This window comes from Larus michahellis, chromosome 3 (assembly GCF_964199755.1).
Source record: "Larus michahellis chromosome 3, bLarMic1.1, whole genome shotgun sequence".
Lineage (NCBI taxonomy): Eukaryota > Metazoa > Chordata > Aves > Charadriiformes > Laridae > Larus > Larus michahellis.
The window spans coordinates 47,961,855-47,979,305 of NC_133898.1; the positions used below are offsets into that span (position 1 = coordinate 47,961,855).

General features: G+C 41.8%; 1 protein-coding gene across 1 annotated transcript; it reads right to left on the reverse strand.

The window, feature by feature from the left end:
* Positions 1-750: 750 nt before the first annotated feature.
* On the reverse strand, positions 751-9,313 carry LOC141740774 (uncharacterized). Its single transcript, XM_074580027.1, has 2 exons — positions 9,228-9,313; positions 751-4,013 (listed from the first exon to the last, which is right to left on the reverse strand). The coding sequence occupies exon 2, from the start codon at positions 3,876-3,878 to the stop codon at positions 1,485-1,487; it is 2,394 nt and encodes a 797-aa protein (XP_074436128.1). The 5' UTR covers positions 3,879-4,013; positions 9,228-9,313; the 3' UTR covers positions 751-1,484.
* Positions 9,314-17,451: the final 8,138 nt, after the last annotated feature.

The window sequence follows — 17,451 nt, forward strand, 5'->3', positions numbered from 1 at the left end:
GAATTTCTAGAATATGCATTATAAAGCAGCTTAGAACGCCAGATGGTCTTTAAAGACACTGACCTCAATAGCAGGGAAGAATTTTAATACAGTAAGAGTACATTCAACTTTTCATCTCATTTTACCACTGAAATACTACAGTAAGAATAAAGTAGGAGACTGGGATGTGGTGACAGCCATCCCAGATGCCCAGGTAGGAGGCAGAAACTTCTGTGTTGGAAGCACGAGCGTTCCCTGTGAAAGTCAGACATTTCTTGCTAACCTCATCAGTAGCCCAACCTTGAACTTGAGTTCTGCTGAGATAGGCAAGTACTCACACTCCTTCTCTCTGCTGTTGGCATTATACATCTGTTGCGTGAAACGGGGCCAAGCGGTTTTGGCAGAAGATAAACCCCCTTGCGTTCTAACACTCCTCACCGAGGTGGGAGGCTAGGTGCGGCTACGTTTAAATTCTGAGTGATGCCCAATTCAGCACTATCAGTCCAATCGCGTTTAATATGTATTAAACTATTACGATTTGGATACACTAATGGTGGGCTGCACCTTCAGTCTAGTCGTGCTCCTGAACTAGCACGGCCTCTCTCAAGTTTTGGTCGCGTTCAGTGAGAAAGCGAAACGGCTAGCTACTTAAACAGTGCAGTTTATTTAAACAACAGATATACAGGTTCTTTAGGATTGCCGGTGATAAATACACTGTCTGCAAAGCACGTGCAAATAAAGATATTGCTAAGTATACAAACGCGCGACAAAATTATAAACGATACAGCCTGGCTATAAATGTAGGGTAGAGATTCTCTAGAGAAATTTCTAAGTCCCCGAGAAAGCGCTCGGTGTAATCGAAGTCTTACCCAAAGGCGTCCCTATGGGGGGGAAGAAAGGCTCAGCCCGTCGACTGATCCCGGAAATCAGCGGTGGAATTCTTCGCGATGGTGTCTTCCCTGACATCCCCTCTCTCTTGGGCTATTTTTATATTATTTTTTTATCTTCAAAGTGGAGTTTGAGTGACTTTAGTCATACATACTTTTATTATGATTAATGTATTCAAGGAGGAGTGTTCACACCTCGGGGGCGGATAGCCTCCGGGATGGAGGTGTGTTTTGGTACATTGTGGTGAGCAAAGTTCGCACAAAAGGACAGCATTTCATCAACATTAGACGAAATGTTGGCTCGGGTAGCGTGTAGGCCGCTTATCAGTTCCGTAGTACCATCTCGTCCCCATATCTGCTATTCGTCACAAGGGAAGGCCACGGAACAAGCGTGTTCCGTTCCATCCCTCGTGTAGTTTCACAAACAACCTTGTACAGGGAATCGCAGATGTTGGGTTCTTTGTGTGCCAGCTGCGGCTGTATTCTACCTCAGAAGCCTCTTGATTTTATGACTTTCCTTAATGTGTGAACAATGCTGTATTTTTGTATTCTTGGCCAATTTAGTAATTATTCCACATAATCCACCCCGTGACTACAGTCACTTAAGCTCCACGATAATCAATACTGATGGGGAATATCACATGTCCTCTTATGGCGAGGGATATCAAGTGCAAATACTTCTTGTGGGGTGATTAAGCGAGTTAAGCGTTTCATCATAATCCAAAGTCTAACATATAAAACAATTGTCAAAGCAAAGCACAATACAGTGAGTACTAGTAGAACAACAACAGGATGGAGCATCTTGTTAAAAAGTCCTGTAGCTGTTGGTGACCATCCAAAGAGGGTGTCCCACCATTCATGTCCACCGTCTCTCTTGACCCTTTCCAGTACATGGTGTATTTCTTCAACGTCATGATGGACAGTAATCAGAGTTCTTTGTCCATTTTCTTGGGCCTCTTTCAACAATCGCTTCAATTCATCGTGTTGTAGCAACTTCTTCACTAGTGAGAGATTCATTCCGATAGGGGTAGGCAGCAAATCTCGAATCAATGTGTAATTAGATTGTAGCAATTGAAAAGACGTAACAGGAGCTGAATAACTGAAGTCACATCCAATGATGTTAGTAAAGTTACAAACACAAAGATTTGAGTTATTACTTATATCTACTGCTATGTCATCTACGAATACAAAAGTACAGGGAGACCTCATGCAAACACACCCTTTCCCAATATATACAAGCACAGTTTCTGGGGTTTCATCAGGTTGTATCTCAAAATGACAAACGTTCTGGTTGGTGTCAAGACAAATGTCTTGTGCCTTGAGAGTATTACTCTCACAAATGAATCCTTGTTGATCTCGTGAAATGCATGCTTCAACATCAACAGTTTGCCATTTATTCTCGTTTTGGTGTGCCCACACTCTATGCTCTACCGGATGGAGTATAGCTCCATGGTGATTCAACCCCAGTGCGATGATTGGGTATATGGTGTATACTGAGGCATTGCGTATCGTTAAGACAAAAGCTGTGGCTTTGCTCTCAGTGGGATCATAGATGAAATTAACCAGATACCACCAGGATTGAAATTTTCTCTCAAACTCAATTGCATTATCCCATATTACTTTTCGAATTTCAGTGGGCAAGGTGCCTTCTTCACCTTCCCTTATAATTGCGGCTGTCATAGATTGCATCCACAGTTGGGCTTGGATACAACTAAGGGCCAAGGAAACATTGTTTTGGGTTGTACCAAGTGCATCTGTGATCAGCTGATGGTCTTTTTCACCCGTTTCCTCCCACTGAGGCAATATATTCGATAAAAGCCATTGGTGATTTCCCAATGCTGATAGAGAGGACTGTAGAGGATGTTTTAATTTGTCTAGATCACTAGTAGTTGTGACTAGTTTGTTTGCAAGTATCTCAGCATCTATACTATTTAAGACTCCCAGTCCTGTTCCTAAGATACCAGTCACCTCTCTCTTCAGTCGTTGTGAGGTGGCAACAGTTCGCCGGCCTAACCATGCTGACCATCCTGCATAAGATGTACTCAGGAATGGTGAGCAGGTGGGTTTGATCGCAGAGATATTAATCTGCATTGACAATTCTACTCGTTTGAGGGAATATGTTGGGTTAAACAGTATTTGTTGTTGACCTGTGTGTTTAATGGCATAAGGGCCAATGTTAAAGGTGTAAGGAGTTAGACTAATGGAGGGCTGAGTAGCTACACCCTTGAAAGTTTGTGGGGGTGTAGGTTTTGGGTTCATTTCAACAGGTTCAGATGTATTTGAGTCAATCATAAATTCAAATAACAATTCCGTGCCCCTGTAGCCCCAAATACAATATACTACGATAGGTTTGATAAAGGTGAAGTTGTGCCAGCAATCTGAGTTTGGCTCTATAATTTTGTAACAATCAGTGTTATATTTGTCCGGTTTAGTAGAGTCTACATGGATGGTTTCAATTACAGTTGGTCTATGGTGAGCAGACCCATTGATTACTCGGCAGCTAATTTGTATTTTCTTTCCTGGGACGGCTTCAAGCTTAGCCATTTGGAGTGAGTCTTTCCAACTCCATTTATCTCTGGAATATACTTCACTTCCTTGTATAACCAGAGTGGAGAGATTTAAATCCCTCATGTTTTCTAGTGTCTCAGTGCTTGCAGTGTATCGTGACAGTGCATTATCCCAAAGCTCATCATCAAGGGGCAGATTCTTAAGTCCGCTCAATAAGGTGTCATTATCGGGGGTTTCAGATAGTGGCAGTGGAACCAGACTAGTCTGTGGAGTTGAGTCAGGTTCGACTATATCTATGCTTTGATCTATCTCATGTTTTGAAAACACCTCATTTTCATGTAGGACTACAGTGGCCAGGCTCAATTTTCCTTTTCCTGTTCCTGCCATCGCATTGTGTTTTACATAAGCTTGAGACCACGGCCATTCTGGGTCTCTTTGACTACAAACAACAGGGAGTAAAAAGATAAAACTGAATAGCATCAATTCCATCTGCCAATTCGTCATTCTAAAATTTAGGCCTCCAGATGGCCATACATAACAAAAATAATATTATTGCCAGGATCAATGTCAGGATTCCCTGGAGACACTCGAGGTTAGCGTAGGCCAATGCGTCTGTCCAGTACAGTTCTTCCAAGGTTCCTGTAAGACACAAAGGAAAAGAAAATCTGCTCGGTCTCATTTGACCGACGGGGTTAAAAAGAGGGCGAGATCCACCGGGTGCTGATCCGGTGTATCTTCCCTGAACAGTCTTTGGCTTCCCATGCATGGGGGTTTTTGGGAGTAGCTAACACCATTGGTACTGTGCCAATTTGAGGCATTTTCACTAACACAGGTTGCCCAGGGTGAAATTGTCCTAGGTATTTTCGTGGTTCATTGGGAACTTTTGGAGTGATGATATCAGCAGATACACAGAAAGCTTTCATTTTAGGACAGCCATCTCCACTCCATCTGTTATTTAATTGATAGATGGCATCATCCAATCGCAAATGCCAACCAGGTTCATGAGTTTTTGCAAAACGCTTAACCAATCCATTGGTGCGTTCAACAATGCCATTAGCCTGAGGATAATAGGGAGTATGAAATACCCATCGAATCCCTTCTTCTTTGGCCCAGTCTTGTACCACTGTAGCGGTAAAGTGTGAACCGTTATCACTTTGGATTTCCTCAGGAAGGGGAAGTGTGCTGAACCACCCTTTTAGGCCTTTCACTGTGTTGTCCCCAGTAGCTGATTTGAAGCTGGTGGCCATAGTGAGGCCAGAGATAATCTCCACTCCGACTAGGACGTATCTTTTCTCACCTGATGATCTCAAGGGCCCAATATAATCAATTTGCCATGAATGCCACAATGTTTTCTTGTCCCGAATGTGTAAAGGAGGCGCCTTACTCGGATGATCTTTATTGAGTCGTAGGCGACATTGTGAACAGGCGGTTACTACTTGTTCACACAGCTTAACCGACACAGGCCACCCCCGGGCTAGACCTTCCTGATACAGATCAGCACGGCCTGTATGGCCACGCTTAATATGTAACCATTCGAGTAAGCGTTCCCATTCCCGACCATCATCTACAATGTCAATTTGCTGCAACCGCGTGAGGCTATCTACCTGTTGGTTGAATTGAGCAGTGATCGAGTTCGAACGATCATGGCCTTTTACCCAACCAATGTGCAATGTTCTCTGTCCTCCCATTTCCAACAGTTGCTTCCAACTATCTGTCTCCCAGATTGGGACTCTATTCACCTGCCAATCATTGGCTGCCCAGTGTCCAATCCATTCAGTGGCTCCTTTAAAAACAGCATATGAGTCAGTGTAAATGTAAGTAGCCCCATGTTGTGCAGCTAGTAGGACGGCTCTGAGTTCCCCTACTTGTGCGCTACCTTCTCCTGTTTCAATTGCTCTTTCCCCCGTTGCTACTTCCAGTGCTACGGCCTTGTATTTCCACTTACTGTTCTCACGGTGAGATGACGCATCAGTAAACCACACTCCTGTAAGATCACTGCCTTCTTTCAGAGGAGGTGCTTCTTGGATTGGAGATGGTCTGTTTGGTGGGGATTGGAACAATAGGGCACCATCTATATCCTTCTGGAGCTTGGATACTTTGATACTACCTTCAGAGATTGGCATGATATCATTAATGCCTTCTAAATAAGCATACCACTTTCGAACTGTGGGTTTCTGGGCAATGCCGGCTGGTGGTGCTGTCCCTTTACGGACCACATCTAGGAGACGAAAAGGGCCCCGAACAATCACGCTCTGTTCGCTCCTTATCTGCTCTGCTCGTTGCAATGCTCGCACCAGGGACAGTAAACCCTTCTCAAGGTCTGAATATCTGCTCTCAGTATCATTAAAGGAGTGAGAGCTAAATTCTAATGGTCTCTCCGGTCCTGCTGGTCCCTTTTGCCATAAGTTACAATGAGAACCATGTTCGCTGAACCCCCATTCTACATGGACAGGGTCAGTTGGATGTATGGGGCCAAGTTGTTGGAATAACCTTAGCTCTTTTATTAGCAATTCTAGTGCATTAGTATGTTGTTCAGTCCACTCCCAGGATTTACCTTTTTTGAGCAAACAATAAAGGGGGTGAGCAATGATGGAAAAGCCAGGGATGTGTTTATGCCAATAACTTAAAGTTCCCAGAACTTGCTGTAACTCCTTCGTGCTGGAAGGATTCTGTCCATGTTCTATTTTTTTCAGGGTATCCTGAGGGACAGAAGCAGCTCCCTTAATCCACCAGACCCCCAGGAATTTAACTTCCTGTGCGGGTCCCTGACATTTTGAGTCTGGAATTTCCAATCCCAAATCTGATAATGTTTTTCGGATGTTTTGCATCATGTCTTGTACACTTTCTTGGCTCTCTCCCCCTATTAAGATGTCGTCAATATATTGGTATACTGTACATCCCTGTGAAACAGGAATCTCTGATAGCACTTTAGCTAAAGCATTATGAGCAATGGTGGGGGAATGTTTGTATCCTTGCGGAAGTCGGTTAAAGGTATATTGGACTCCTTTCCACGTGAATGCAAACTGCGCTTTGTCCTGCTCAAGGAGGGGAATCACAAAAAACATGTCTTTTACATCTAAGGCAGCCATCCAAGGATGGGCAGCTCCTTTTATCATTGTCACAATTTCAGCGATACTCGGAACCGCAGCGGTCAGGGGTGCAGTGTTGGCGTTTAACTTTCGGTAATCTACTGTGAAACGCCATTGCCCGGTTGGTTTCTTTACTGGCCACACCGGTGAATTATAAGGCGAGTGAGTCCTCTTAATGATGTTTCTTTTTTCTAAATCTGATACCACCCCGTCTGCTCCTGCAAGTGCAGCTGCAGGCAGTGGGTACTGTCGGACGTTGGTAATTTTAGAGGGAGGCAAAGGTATAGATGTTTCTAATAGGCCCAGTTTAACTGTGTCTAATCCTTTTTTGCGTCCTGCAAAACTCCACACAGTTCCATCCAGGAATTTCCACATTCGCCCACGCAGCACGTCAAATCCTAGGAGGTTAGAATGTGAGGCACCCACTAACACTTCTGCCCTAGTCATTCGCTGCTCTCCCGGCAACCAGAGGTTAATTTTTGCAGTGGGGCATGTTTTTACCACACCATCAATTCCTGTGAAGTTGACTCTGCGTCGGGTGGGATTTATACCTAGAAGTTGTGCTGTTTCGTTAGTGATTGCAGACATTTGGGCTCCAGTATCAATAATAAAATTTACCAATATCTTCCGGGGTCCAACAGGAATGACAATAACAGGTTCAGAGTCTTTATGAGAGAGCCATTGAATTGCTAGTACCTGCCGGACAGGGTGGCTCACTGCCCTCCCCGGGGATAGGAGTTTTTTGGCTGGGACTCTGTCAAATCAATCAAGTTACGTTCCGGTGCAGAAGGCACAATTTTCTCACGACTTGGGGATTCTCTGGTTGGACTTTTCTCCCCAGCCGCATTATTCTTTCTAGTTAGAGATTGGACTAGTGTACGGAGGTCTCCCGTAGGGACACCGTGCAAGAATTGTCGGGGCACCCCTAATTGTAGGGCTTTACGCCACAACTCATTCCGGTCCTTATCAGGCTTAAACCTTTCCTCCGATTTAGGGTTTTTAGTGTGAGTTCGGACTTGGCGAACCTTTCGGGGGTGTTCGGAGGATTTCTCACTAGTTAGGCTGGCCCAGCCCATTCGGCGCCCATATTGATCTATTTCCTGTACATATTCATTCCAGGTGGGCATGTAGTGACGACAGCCCCGCCCATGAGCACCCCGAGCCTCTCGTATACGATCTTGAGTACGAACAAGGAACGGTTTCAGGCAATCGGGAAGACCACGGATGAGAGGGGCTAATCGATCGGGGTCGATAGGGGCTGACATTGGGGATTTCCGAAATTCCTCTCTGTCATACATGGCTTGCAGACAAGCTGCTTTCCGTACAGCCGCAAACAGATCAGAGTAGCCTGTAGCTCTAATCTCTAACGGCTCCCCCCTCTCTCGCGGATCCATACCCCCTGCCCAATAGGCTGCTCGAGCAGTTAGGGAATAATTATGATCCCCAGGCATAGTGGTTAAAAACACTCCTGGTCCCCAAGAGTCTCCTGCTTCTTCCTCACTCAGCATGATTCTGTCCCCCCCTTCAGAAGAAACTCGCCACTCGTACTCAACAGCTGACTCTTCTGGTCGCCTCGAATATTTCTCCCTTATTTTTGTTAACTCGGTTGGTGTCCATGGAACGGTACGCACAGTGGTGTGAATTTCATCATCGTCATCAACCGCAGTTTCAGTTTTAACCAGAGGACGTAAAGGAAAAACTTGGGATTTCAAAGTAAAAGTCCTTTCCTCCTCATCTTCTTCGTCATCCTCACTATTAGACAAAAAATCTCCGGTCTGGGTTCCGGAATTTGGATAACACATTAACTTACGAATCTGTTGGACCTGGGTCGAGGGCTGCATTTTATCTAAGAGCCCAGTCACCCTTTCCAATAACATTTTAAGTTGGAGATTTTCACTCCCAAGCTTATTGACTTGAGTTCTTAATTTTTCTCCTGTCTCCTTTTGCAAGGCTAATGATGACTTCAGCACCTCATTCTCCGATTTCAGGGTTGCATATTCTACAGCTGAAATCAGATTAGGAGCAGGGGTTTCTCTAGCTTCTTGTTGTGCACAAGATAAACAGGCGCCTAACACAGCACAAATCACACCCTTGCCTTTCCCCGCTCTGAGCTTCTGTGAAACCCGACACTCTTCAATACGTTCCACCACTTTCTCTTCATCCTTCCAAAATTTTTGGGCCCACTCCTTCCCAGCCTGGGAAGGGGCACAATCATATTTTTGCAGCAGTTTATCCATGGCAATCCCGCCAGACTACGCCAAATTCTGTTGCGTGAAACGGGGCCAAGCGGTTTTGGCAGAAGATAAACCCCCTTGCGTTCTAACACTCCTCACCGAGGTGGGAGGCTAGGTGCGGCTACGTTTAAATTCTGAGTGATGCCCAATTCAGCACTATCAGTCCAATCGCGTTTAATATGTATTAAACTATTACGATTTGGATACACTAATGGTGGGCTGCACCTTCAGTCTAGTCGTGCTCCTGAACTAGCACGGCCTCTCTCAAGTTTTGGTCGCGTTCAGTGAGAAAGCGAAACGGCTAGCTACTTAAACAGTGCAGTTTATTTAAACAACAGATATACAGGTTCTTTAGGATTGCCGGTGATAAATACACTGTCTGCAAAGCACGTGCAAATAAAGATATTGCTAAGTATACAAACGCGCGACAAAATTATAAACGATACAGCCTGGCTATAAATGTAGGGTAGAGATTCTCTAGAGAAATTTCTAAGTCCCCGAGAAAGCGCTCGGTGTAATCGAAGTCTTACCCAAAGGCGTCCCTATGGGGGGGAAGAAAGGCTCAGCCCGTCGACTGATCCCGGAAATCAGCGGTGGAATTCTTCGCGATGGTGTCTTCCCTGACATCCCCTCTCTCTTGGGCTATTTTTATATTATTTTTTTATCTTCAAAGTGGAGTTTGAGTGACTTTAGTCATACATACTTTTATTATGATTAATGTATTCAAGGAGGAGTGTTCACACCTCGGGGGCGGATAGCCTCCGGGATGGAGGTGTGTTTTGGTACATTGTGGTGAGCAAAGTTCGCACAAAAGGACAGCATTTCATCAACATTAGACGAAATGTTGGCTCGGGTAGCGTGTAGGCCGCTTATCAGTTCCGTAGTACCATCTCGTCCCCATATCTGCTATTCGTCACAAGGGAAGGCCACGGAACAAGCGTGTTCCGTTCCATCCCTCGTGTAGTTTCACAAACAACCTTGTACAGGGAATCGCAGATGTTGGGTTCTTTGTGTGCCAGCTGCGGCTGTATTCTACCTCAGAAGCCTCTTGATTTTATGACTTTCCTTAATGTGTGAACAATGCTGTATTTTTGTATTCTTGGCCAATTTAGTAATTATTCCACAACATCCATTACAGGAATCAGTTATACTTGACACTACGTTGTATAATTTCGGCCCATGGCCAGTGTTCTTTCCTAGCACGTACATAGAAACATTAAAAAATAGGCCTGGAAAAGAACAGCACGTCATACTTTTCCATCCCCTTTCTCCATGGCCAGACCAACTTTAAGTGATCTTTACTGGTGCTTGTCTAGCCTGTTCTCAAAGGCTTCCAATGATTTCCACAGCCTCTGGGGCAATTTGTTCTAGTGCATTACTATCTTTATTGTTAAAAATGTTTTCCTGACATCTAAACTGAATCTTTCTTGCTGCCATTTAAGCACACTATTTCTTGTTCTGTACATGATAAAGAGCAAATTGTTCTCTTCCTCTTTGCAGAGTCTTTTATGCTTTTAAAGGCTATTGTCACTCTCCTCTAAAGCCTTATCTCCCCAAGATTTTAAACAGCCCTGTTTCAACCTTTTTTGTTGTTTTTGATGTTTTCTAAAGTTCTGAACATTCTTCTCTTGATTATGTTCAACTGATCAACATCTTTCCTGAATTAAGGCATCCAAAATTGGACAATGAACTTAAGATACAGCTAGGCTACTGTTTATACATACTGTTTATCCACTTATATGCCATTTGTATAGCTGTTGAACTTCTTGATGTCATTTCTCAATATATTTCCCTCTCTGTTTAACTGTAGCATAACATTTTCCTACAGCATACATTTCCCACAGCATTTCTTTCTATCACTTATATTATTGTCACCTTTTGTCACCTTTTATGTCCTTTGTTAGCTTTGTCTTTTTTGTGCCTTGAACTCCCTGATTTTGTCCCTTTGTGTTATTACTCTATCATCTTCCCCTCTAATCTGACCTAGCTTCTGCTTTCTGTACACTTCCCTCTTGTTTCTTTGTGTCCAAGAAGAACCCATTGTTTAGCCAGTGGGATAACTCCCATTACAGTTCTAGCCTTCTTTTGTTTACGCTAGTTGATGTTTCTAATTCTGCTTCTTTGTTTACTTGTATCTTATATCTTAGGCGTGGTCCCCATAAAATCTTAGGTGCTGGTTGTCTGAGAGAAAAGAACCCTGCCTTCTTGGAAATGTCAAAGCTTATTTATGTAAAAAATGATTTCTGACTAAATCCGTAATATGCTTTTGTACCTCTTGAATGGATACATATTTGTGACAGGCACAGAAAATCCTGTCATAAAAGCAACATTCCCAGTTCTTGTTCTTACTGTACCAATCATAAAATTCTTCAGGTAGATGATAAAATTTTAATAGTATAGCTCAAATTGTTGTTATTAGCAGTGTATATAAATATATATACATATAAATATATATATATACACAGTAAAAATTTGTAAGCACTGTAATTGCAACCTTATGATAAATTGTTAGAAGTACTACTTTCCTAACAAAATTTTCAGCATCTTCTTGGAATGTTATATGTATTGCTACTCTCCAGTAAATACTAAATACAATCCTTGTTCAGAGGGATATATTCCACAACTATGAATATCACTGCAATATCATCCCTAGTCTGAATCAGGTAATATTTAGGAAAGCACTCTGAATTTATAATAAGACCAATAATGCAGTCAGAATATCAAGCATTTTAATATGTATGGAATTAGGAGTCTATCCTTGAATAGACTAAGATACCTCGGTGACAAAGTTCTGTCTGTTGGACTCTGAGGATAAATTGGTTAAATTTTAAATAATTAACCTATATTATAGGTGACAAGAACTTAGATTTGATAACCCTTTTCCAGGAAATGGTCTGGATAATGTTATAGCTAATGAAACATAAGTTTTTCATGTTGAAGTTGTGAATCTAGATCTTAATGGAATGTTTTACTCATGTGCTAAACACATTACCAGAAATAAGGTATAAATACTGTTGGATGCTCAGGTAAATATTGCTGCTCTGCTCTTAGCATATTGTGTATTAGCATTTAAAGGCTGCATGACCAGAATCTGAATAACTTCAACTAAAATAAAGCATCTGATAAAACCAGTTTTAGAAAGCTCTCAAAAGTTCTCTTCTAGCAGTATTCTTAAAAGGAGGTAATATTTTTTATCACATGTGGTCATCTCAAGTAGCTCTCTATATACTTCATGTTAATTCAGGTAAATTAAAATATATTACTGAATACTTTAATACATAGTGAGCCTTGACAAGACACAACTCTTATTTGCACCTCCTTCTGTCTGTTGGCAAGAAGGCAAAGAATAAGTTAATGAAGCAAGTAAGTAGCCATAAAGACCAGGTTTTAGATGAACAACAGATATTCTGAAGAAGGTGTGCCAGCAGAGATTTACGTTTAGCTACATAGTTTAAAGAGATAGGGAGGAAAGACTTAAAAATTCCCAGCTAAGTGGTATTTGCTTGCCTTCAAACTTTGCCTGAAACTCACTAAGGACTGAGGCAGCTTTGAGACATTTCTGGAGAGCGGAGCTGGTTTCAGGACAGGTGCAGCTGGTTCCAGTTTTCTAAAGACGGCAGATACAGAGCCATCCCCAAGTGAGTGAGACTGAGAGACCGAGGGTTTGTATCCATTCAGGCTGGAGAAAGTGGCCATAGGCCCCATATATGACACATAGGCCCAATATATGACATAAAACCACAAATAAGCTGCTGGAAGATCAGGGTCATTTATAACATTCGCGTAAGGTAGGTGCTGCTTGCCTAGAGGAGAACTGGAAGCACACCCAGGGCATGAATGACTGCAGTTGGCAGAGAAAGTCTGGGTTAAATAAAGTTTGGGTCTAGCCCCCTAAAATCACTGTCTTCATAGGAGTCACTCTGCAAGTCTTTGTAAAGCAAAGGTTGAGCCACAAAATAGTGGCACCATATTCTATCTACAACAGTCATGCCAAAGCCAGCAACTTAAAGCACGGGAAAAATATATGGAAAAGGAGGTTTCACGTGTCCATGTTTTAGAACACTGATAAACTTCGAAAAAATCCTTTAAAAAAAGAGAGCGAGCTCAGTGTTTGAGATACCCATATGCTGCATTCAGCTAGAGGAAAGGTGAATACAGGCCATTTATTTTCAGAACTTCAGAAATCGTTTGGCATTCATAAGGCAACCCAGATGTAAAGGAAGTATGACTGTAATTTCATTTTGATATGCTCCTACTGTAAGCTAAAAAGGAAGGACTGATCTTTAGGTAAGATGTCAGAGGTCGTTGATTAAGCCGGTCGTTGTGAAATAGTAAAAGGTCAGGGCAGTACTTCAATTCCATTTAGCTTTAATTCTCAGCACCTAAATTTCACATAAAAGAGATCTGTTCTCCTTTCTGTTACCTATGGTTACGTAGCACTTGCCACACGAGTCACCCCAAACCACTCCATCACCACAAGTTCAGATTTGCTGCACCCCTGAGGCGGAGCGGACGCGCGGCTGGGGTGGTGAGGCGCTGGTGAGGGATGAGCTCTGCAAGCTCCCAGGGAAACCCAAGTTGACACCTAACTGCAGCATCCTCTCCCGCACTCTCATTTGCAGCCGTAATGTTTAGCTTTTAAAGTATGCCTTATCCTCCAGTAAGCAGCTAAGACAGACCAAGATACCCGACAGGTGCTTTTATTACTGATATTCTTTGACTAATGATGGCTACTCTTGGGCATTTCTATTGTTGCTGTTCTTGAAGAATTTCCCATGAAGCATATCAGCGTCCAGCCTTATACTCCCCTCAGCACAGACATGTCTAATTTATTTGCTTGGAGAAAGTATGCAAAAAGATGCTCTTTTTAAGGTGAGGACAGAAGGGAAAAGATTCAATAAAGGAAGGAATTCCAATATCAAGAGGGTAAATGCAGCTACTTCCTGACCATCTCTAATCTGTTATTAAAAAAAGAGCTTCTTGCACCTTGACAGGACTGGGACACAAGTAAAAGGAGACACTTTAGAAGTAAATAAAGGGAAGAGCTTACACTGTGATAGTCTGTCACCGAGATCTTTAACAGCAGAAGGAAACAAGGTATCAAGATTAGCATCAGGCAAGAAATTGATGTCACTGGTAGAAAACAACTTAGATTCCATCACTACTACTCAAGTCTGTCTGACAGCAGCATCTTCGCTGAACAAGATGTGTTAGCTTTAAGGAAATGGCGGTGTTTAGGAGCCACAGACAATCTGCCCAGATCAATTAATTGAAATGCTAGTGAAGGTCTTTGACAGAGAAAGATGTTTGAGGACCTAGTGATTCAATCAGTTAATACTCTCCGTTTATTTGCTAGCTGCAGGTGCAGAATAAACTAGCATGCTAATGGAGATAGAAGCCTAGGAAGTATTTTCTCCTTTGTGACCCAGGCGGGACACAATTCCTTTATAGGTTAGAAGGGGAAGAAGAAGAGTGTCTGTGAACAATTGCATTTTGAATGGTACATCTATTTTCTATAGAGCATGCCATATTTTTAAATCAGTATTTTGATCTTCTGAATGTGGTAGAAGAAATCCATCCAGTATGTTGCATCCAGCATGCAAAACCAAACTGACGTTGAAGGAAAGGGAGCAGCCACAGAGGACATTTGTGGAAGACTTGTGGATGCTGAAAAGGAGGTGCTGAGGGAGAAAGAAAGTGATTACCATAAAAAATCTTCAGCTTACCAGATAGAAAAAGTAATTACTGGGACCCTTTGCAATCTCTTATCCATTTCTAAGTTTGAAATTCTTACTTTAGGCTCTGTTACTGAGCAATCTTGCATTTCTAATAGATGACTAATAGGTGATGTCCCTGAGCGTCAAGTACATCGAGAAAAGGACCATAGGGCCAGAAGGAACTTGTCAAGATTACTCTGACCTGGTTGAGGCCTGAGTTCTTTCCTACAATAACTGCTCCTTCCCACCGAGCTATAGAAATTACATGAGCTGCCACCCTGTTATTTGTAGCAGTGTTTCCATATTGGACAGTCGGTGTAGGACTGACTTTCAAGGACAATGTGCCAAACCCTCTTGCTGAACATGTTTTTTTGTCCTGATTCTAGACTTCAGACCAAGGCCCTGTACTGGAAAGCACACCCCTTGATCCTTCACACAGATACATTGTATATAGCACTGTCAAAAACGTATCAAACTTTGTGTAAAAACCTCTATTTTTTTCCCACCTTGAACCTCTCTCCTTTGATCAGTAGTAATCTCCTACTTGTTAGCTTGAATTTATTCAGGGTTAGTCTATACTGCTTAGATTTGTGGTGGTGGTGTGTTCTACCTCTAGTAACTTCAAAGTAAAAACCTCAGTTGTTTCCATGATAAGGGATGGAAAGCCAAGCCAGTGAGCGTATCTGAAGACTGAGTCATTTGTGCCTGGGTTATATCTAGGTTCGTCTTCTATCTCTTCTCCTCAGATTTATGGTCACACATGAGCAAACCTCTTTTTTCAAATTCTCTCATTTCTGAAAATGAAGGATGAAGAATGGATTGACATTGTGCCAATCCCTTCGATACTTTTTTTATATCACAATCTCTAAAATTGTCACTGAGGCAAATCATTGAGAGAAGCTAAGGCAAATCATTTACAGAGAGAAATTATCAAAAAACTGTTTAATACATGGGCAATTAGATTTTTCTTAGGGGAAAAAATACATGAACCAAGAAAACAAACAAACCTCATATTTAGATGGATAGACAAGTAATATTTTCTGGTTGGTGCAATACATAGTAAGTAATGTGTCATTTTGGCTCAGCCAGTGAACTAGAAAATTTGAAATCATCTGGAAAACAGATGAAGCTAGATAAATCAGCTGTGAAAGAAAAACCTTTTAGATTTTGCTATTGATCAAGATCACACAATACTTGAATCTGAAATATGATATGGATTTTGTTATTGAAATCTCCCTATAAATTAACCTTCAGCTATTGTTGTTCCTTTAGTACATCATAAAAAACAGGACAATGTTGTTTTCGTCTTACTCAATCTTCAATAATGAGTATTTCCACAATGAGCAATATATACAATTTATGCATTTATTGTCCTTTCCTAATTTGTACTTTCACTTAGAGACTGCCATCACACACAAGGTAAGATATTATATTTTCAGGCTGTTATGCAGAAGCGTAATAATTATAAGCATCTATATTTTTATAAAACTGTCTGATAATTTTGTGACAAATGTTTGGCATTTCTTGATAATGCAGCTCCTTTAAGGTCACCAAAATCACTTCAGATCTTTAGAAATATGAAGGGCTTAGCATGTTATTGAGGAGCAGTAGTAAAACCTGTGTGTACCCAAAAGTCATGATTTAGAGACCTTTGTGAAAGTGTCATAAACAGTGTTCTTAGCCCATAGGATGAAGATGTATCAGCATTTCCTGTTCAGTGTTTGTATATGCAGTAACATACAGGGAAGTCTGCAGCAATAGAAATAGCCAGTGAGAGACTGGGTAGAATGATTTATGATATGCTGATGATACAGCTTCTCTGGGAGTCATATAACACCAAGAAGGTGCCATGGTGCAGTTGTACCTCAGTGACTGAGAAATGGCTGAGAGTGGGCTGTAGCTGGATTCGTCACAGAAAACATTGTTGTGATGCAGGAATACGAGAGCAGAGAAACAAATGGAGGAGATAGCAGAGATCTTAAAGACTCTTGTTTAGTTTGTCACTAAGGCTGGATTACAAGCTTTTGATTTTAGCAGTCAGATAGGAGCACTTACTGTCCAAGGTATTTTCTGCTTCTCTGCCTGGTCTTGAGAGTGCTGTGATAAGAGAATCACTGTTCTTTTATCCCTTTAAGATTACACTACTGAAATGTAGTATACATGAAACTTTAATTTAAACCCAGGAAGAACCTGACATTGATTTTCTTGCTGAGTTTCCACATTTTTAAAGTTTTTTAAAGGAATAAAAAAAAAAACCAACAAACTTTTAAAATGTCTGAGCTTTATTATGAACAGATATGTCTGCTTCTAGTATTGTTAAAATCCGAAATGCATGCTATAGCATGCCAGGACCAAATTCTTTAAAATCTGCACTGGCTGATTACTAATTCTGACCTCTAAATACAGCATATACCTGTTGAAGTTTGCGTCTGTCTCCATGCTGAGATACACTGTACCTTTGTTCTAGCACTCACTCACAGGCTTTATTTCAATGAATACTATAACAGAGTGTGAGATGATCATGGAGGTGGACAGGGGATGGAAAAGGGAACAAAAAAGTGAATACACACGTGGGGGTCTCACTCCATACGCACCTGGGACACGATCAGGGCACACAGCCAGATCTAGGAACTCAGAAATACTTAGCTGAATTTCCTCCCACTCATTTGTTACACCTGAAAATCTGCTGTACAGATACTTTAAAGAGAGCTTGCCTTTTGTTTTGGTTCTTATGGTTTGTCATACCAACTAGTGTGTTGGTTAGGGTTATTGACCAAAGTATAGGTAATTACATTACCAGTTGTTTGAAGCACTTCTATATCAAGCATGGAATGAGTCTTGGTACCTAACAAAACTAGTGTTTCCTAAAGGCAAACCAAGTGAGCAGATGAAAGCAGAAAGTTGTTTGAATTAGGAATCATTTGATGTGCTTTCTAGCCCACAAGGAATTGTTTTCATTGTAAACTACTCTTTATAAAATCAGAATCACCCTTACTCTCTTATCTTTAGCTTTCTAAGTGGTGAAATAAGGCACAAT

Bases quoted from the DNA above. Each gene is read 5' to 3' on its own strand.
- LOC141740774 (XM_074580027.1), bottom strand. From the start codon at position 3,878: ATGACGAATTGGCAGATGGAATTGATGCTATTCAGTTTTATCTTTTTA.